The sequence below is a fragment of the Colobus angolensis genome, unplaced genomic scaffold (assembly GCF_000951035.1).
Source record: "Colobus angolensis palliatus isolate OR3802 unplaced genomic scaffold, Cang.pa_1.0 Scaffold89, whole genome shotgun sequence".
Lineage (NCBI taxonomy): Eukaryota > Metazoa > Chordata > Mammalia > Primates > Cercopithecidae > Colobus > Colobus angolensis.
In genome coordinates, this window is record NW_012122820.1 from 1,411,033 (window position 1) to 1,414,410 (window position 3,378).

At 47.3% G+C, this 3,378-nt stretch overlaps 1 protein-coding gene across 6 annotated transcripts in view; it reads left to right on the top strand.

The window, feature by feature from the left end:
- Window positions 1–3,378, top strand: part of CDK11B (cyclin-dependent kinase 11B) — a 29,021-nt gene that overhangs the window by 3,418 nt on the left and 22,225 nt on the right. For 4 of the 6 annotated variants that reach the window (XM_011930998.1, XM_011931000.1, XM_011931002.1 and 1 more), the window contains 2 exons: window positions 1,415–1,530; window positions 2,758–2,885. In XM_011930998.1, the coding sequence (XP_011786388.1) occupies window positions 1,415–1,530; window positions 2,758–2,885 (244 nt within the window). The remainder of the gene's footprint in view (window positions 1–1,414; window positions 1,531–2,757; window positions 2,886–3,378) is intronic. The other 2 variants (XM_011930999.1, XM_011931001.1) reach the window with 1 other exon arrangement.

Below are 3,378 nucleotides of genomic sequence, written 5' to 3' on the forward strand. Positions count from 1 at the left end.
GTGCGTTTTTTCAATAGCATGTGCTCACTTTGTTAGAGTTTTAAAATTTTTTTTTTTTTTTGGAGACGCTCAGGCTGTCGCCCTGGCTGAAGTGCAGTGGTGTGATCTTGGCTCACTGCAACTTCCACCTCCTGGGTTCACGCTTTTCTCCTGCCTCAGCCTCCTGAGTAGCTGGGATTACAGGCATGCATCACTACGTCTGGCTAATTTTTGTATTTTTAGTAGAGTTGGGCTTTCACTTTGTTGATCAGGCTGGTCTTGAACTCCTGACCTCAGGTGATCCACCTGCCTCAGCGTCCCAAAGTGCTGGGATTACAGGCGTGAGCCACCATGCCCGGCCTCAACCAAACTTTTATATGCATTAGGAAACCAAAAATTTGTGTGACTCACTTTATTGTGGTGTTCTGGAGCCAAACCCAGAATATCTCCAAGGTATGCCTGTACTATATGAGGTATCACAAAGTATTTGGTTTGTAGGATACGTCTTAAGACTCATTTTTGGCTCATATAAGCAACTAACATACTTGGCATAGAGTCTAATGTCTCTTGTCATATACGCTATTTTTTAATTTCTCAAGTTTCAGAGTACAGAGAGTTGTAATTTTTTTTGTTTGTTTGTTTTGTTTTGTTTTTTGAGACGGAGTCTCGCTCTGCCGCCCAGGCTGGAGTGCAGTGGCCAGATCTCAGCTCACTGCAAGCTCCGCCTCCTGGGTTCTTGCCATTCTCCTGCCTCAGCCTCCTAAGTAGCTGGGACCACAGGCACCCACCAATATACCCAGCTGATTTTTTGTATTTTTTTACTAGAGATGGGGTCTCACCGTGTTAGCCAGAATGGTCTCAATCTCCTGACCTCGTGATCCGCCCACCTCGGCCTCCCAAAGTGCTGGGATTACAGGCGTGAGCCACCATGCCCGGCCGAGAATTGTAATTTTAATGTGATGCGATTTGAGTGAAAGTTTGTTTGTTTGTTTGTTTTTTCCCGAGACAGAGTCTAGCTCTGTCGCCCAGGCTGGAGTGCAGTGGTGTGATCTCAGCTCACTGCAATGTTTGCCTCCCGGGTTGAAGCCATTCTCCTGCCTCAGCCTCCGAGTAGCTGGACTTACTGGCGCCGCCATCACACCCAGCTAATTTTTATATTTTTAGTAGAGACAGGGTTTCACTGTGTTATCCAGGCTGGTCTCGAGCTCCTGACCTCGTGATCCGCCTGCCTCGGCCTCCCAAAGTGCTCAGATTACAAGTGTGAGCCACCGTGCCTGGCCACAAGTTGTTTATATTTTATAACACTGGCTCATTCAGAGTATATATGAAAGTTTGTTTTTGGATGTTGTCCAGGTTTGATTATTATTAAAAATACTTCTATCTATGAAGAAAAAAAGGTATAAAGAAAATGATTAGCTTTATCTTTGCTTCTTAGTCTGATGACCGGGATTCCAAGCGGGATTCCCTTGAGGAGGGGGAGCTGAGAGATCACCGCATGGAGATCACAATAAGGAACTCCCCATACAGAAGAGAAGACTCTATGGAAGACAGGTGAGTGGATGTGCGAGGTGCAAGAGCAAGCTGTGCACAGCGTGGCCTTGCAGGTCCTCCCTAGGGTTACTGTGACAACTGCCTGCTGTTGTAACTACTGAGGGGTACTCTTGTTTTTTTGAAACAGAGTCTCGGAGTCTCGCTCTGTCGCCTGCCTGGGCTGGAGGCAGTGATGCGATCTCCCCTCACTGCAAGCTCCGCCTTCTGGGTTCACACCATTCTCCCGCCTCACCCTCCCGAGTAGCTGGGACTACAGGCGACCGTCACCACACCCGGCTAATTTTCTGTATTTTTAGTAGAGACGGGGTTTCACCGTGTTAGGCAGGATGGTCTCAATCTCCTGACCTTGTGATCACCAGACTCAGCCTCCCAAAATGCTGGGATTCCAGGTTTGAGCCACCGCGCCCGGCCGAGGTGTACTCTTTTCTAGAGTTACTGTGACGGGCGTGCTGTTGTAACTGTTGAGGTTTGCTCTTTCCTAGGGTTACTGTGACACAGCGTAACTAGTGAGATTTTTATGTCACAGTTGTGACTGATTCTCATGTGTTGTCTGTGGCCCTCCACACTCTTTCCCCTTTCTTCCTGTAAAGAACTTTGCCACGTGTTACAATGATGAATAAAATTTACTATATAGGATTTTGCACAGGCCAGGTGCGGTGGCTCACGCCTGTAATCTCAGCACTTTTGGAGGCCAAGGCGGGCTGATCACCTGAGGTCAGGAGTTCGAGACCAGTCTGACCAACATGGTGAAACCCCGTCTTAAAAGGAAAAAAAGGCCAGACACGGTGGCTCATGCCTATAATCCCATCACTTTGGGAGGCCGAGGAAGGCAGATCTGGAGATCAGGAGATCGAGACCATCCTGGCTAACACAGTGATGCCCTGTCTCTACTAAAAATACAAAAAATTAGCCGGGTGTGGTGGCAGCGCCTGTAGTCCTGTAGCTACTCTGGAGGCTGAGGCAGGAGAATGGCGTGATCCCAGGAGGTGGAGCTTTCGGTGAGCTGAGATGGCGCTACTGCACTCCAGCCTGGAAGACAGAGTGAGACTCCATCTCAAAAAAAAAAAGACGCCTAAAGTTGGAGAGTTACTGTAATTTTTTAAATGATGTTTCAGCTTCGTTCCTATCTGAATCCTGCATTTTTCTGGGTTAAAGAAATCTCATAATAGCCTCATGTTTCTTTGCACTTTCTCAAGCGTGACACAGTGCTGTTGTGTTTTATTTTAGAGGAGAAGAAGATGATTCTTTGGCCATCAAACCACCCCAGCAAATGTCTCGGAAAGAAAAAGCTCATCACAGAAAAGATGAAAAGAGAAAAGAGAAACGTAGGCATCGTAGCCATTCAGCAGAAGGGGGTACAGAAGCATTTACTTTCTATGACATCATGTTCAAGTGCAGTTTCTTTCCTGTTCTTACTCTTCTGCCTTCCCCAGAGCACCACTGAAAACCTAGAGAGAGCAGACCCTAGCTGACAGCATGCGTGTGTCACAGACCATTCAGGAGGGCTAGTCCTTTTTCCTCTGGGGTTTTCTCTCCCCCATTATATTGTTTGGGAGCAGTTTGTTTACATTTAAAATGCCCTTAATTCAACAAGTGTAGGAGAACAACACCCCCCAAAATGGGTATTTGGCCAAGTCCAGAGAATGGGTTTGGCTTGAGCAGTTGTTTGATCTCATACCAACATCAGGAGGTTCTTACAGGTGTTAGGAAAATTGGACCTGGAGCCTGATTTAAATCTCATTATTATAAATATACGGCCGGGCGTGGTGGCTCAAGCCTGTAATCCCAGCACTTTGGGAGGCCGAGACGGGCGGATCACGAGGTCAGGAGATCGAGACCATCCTGGCT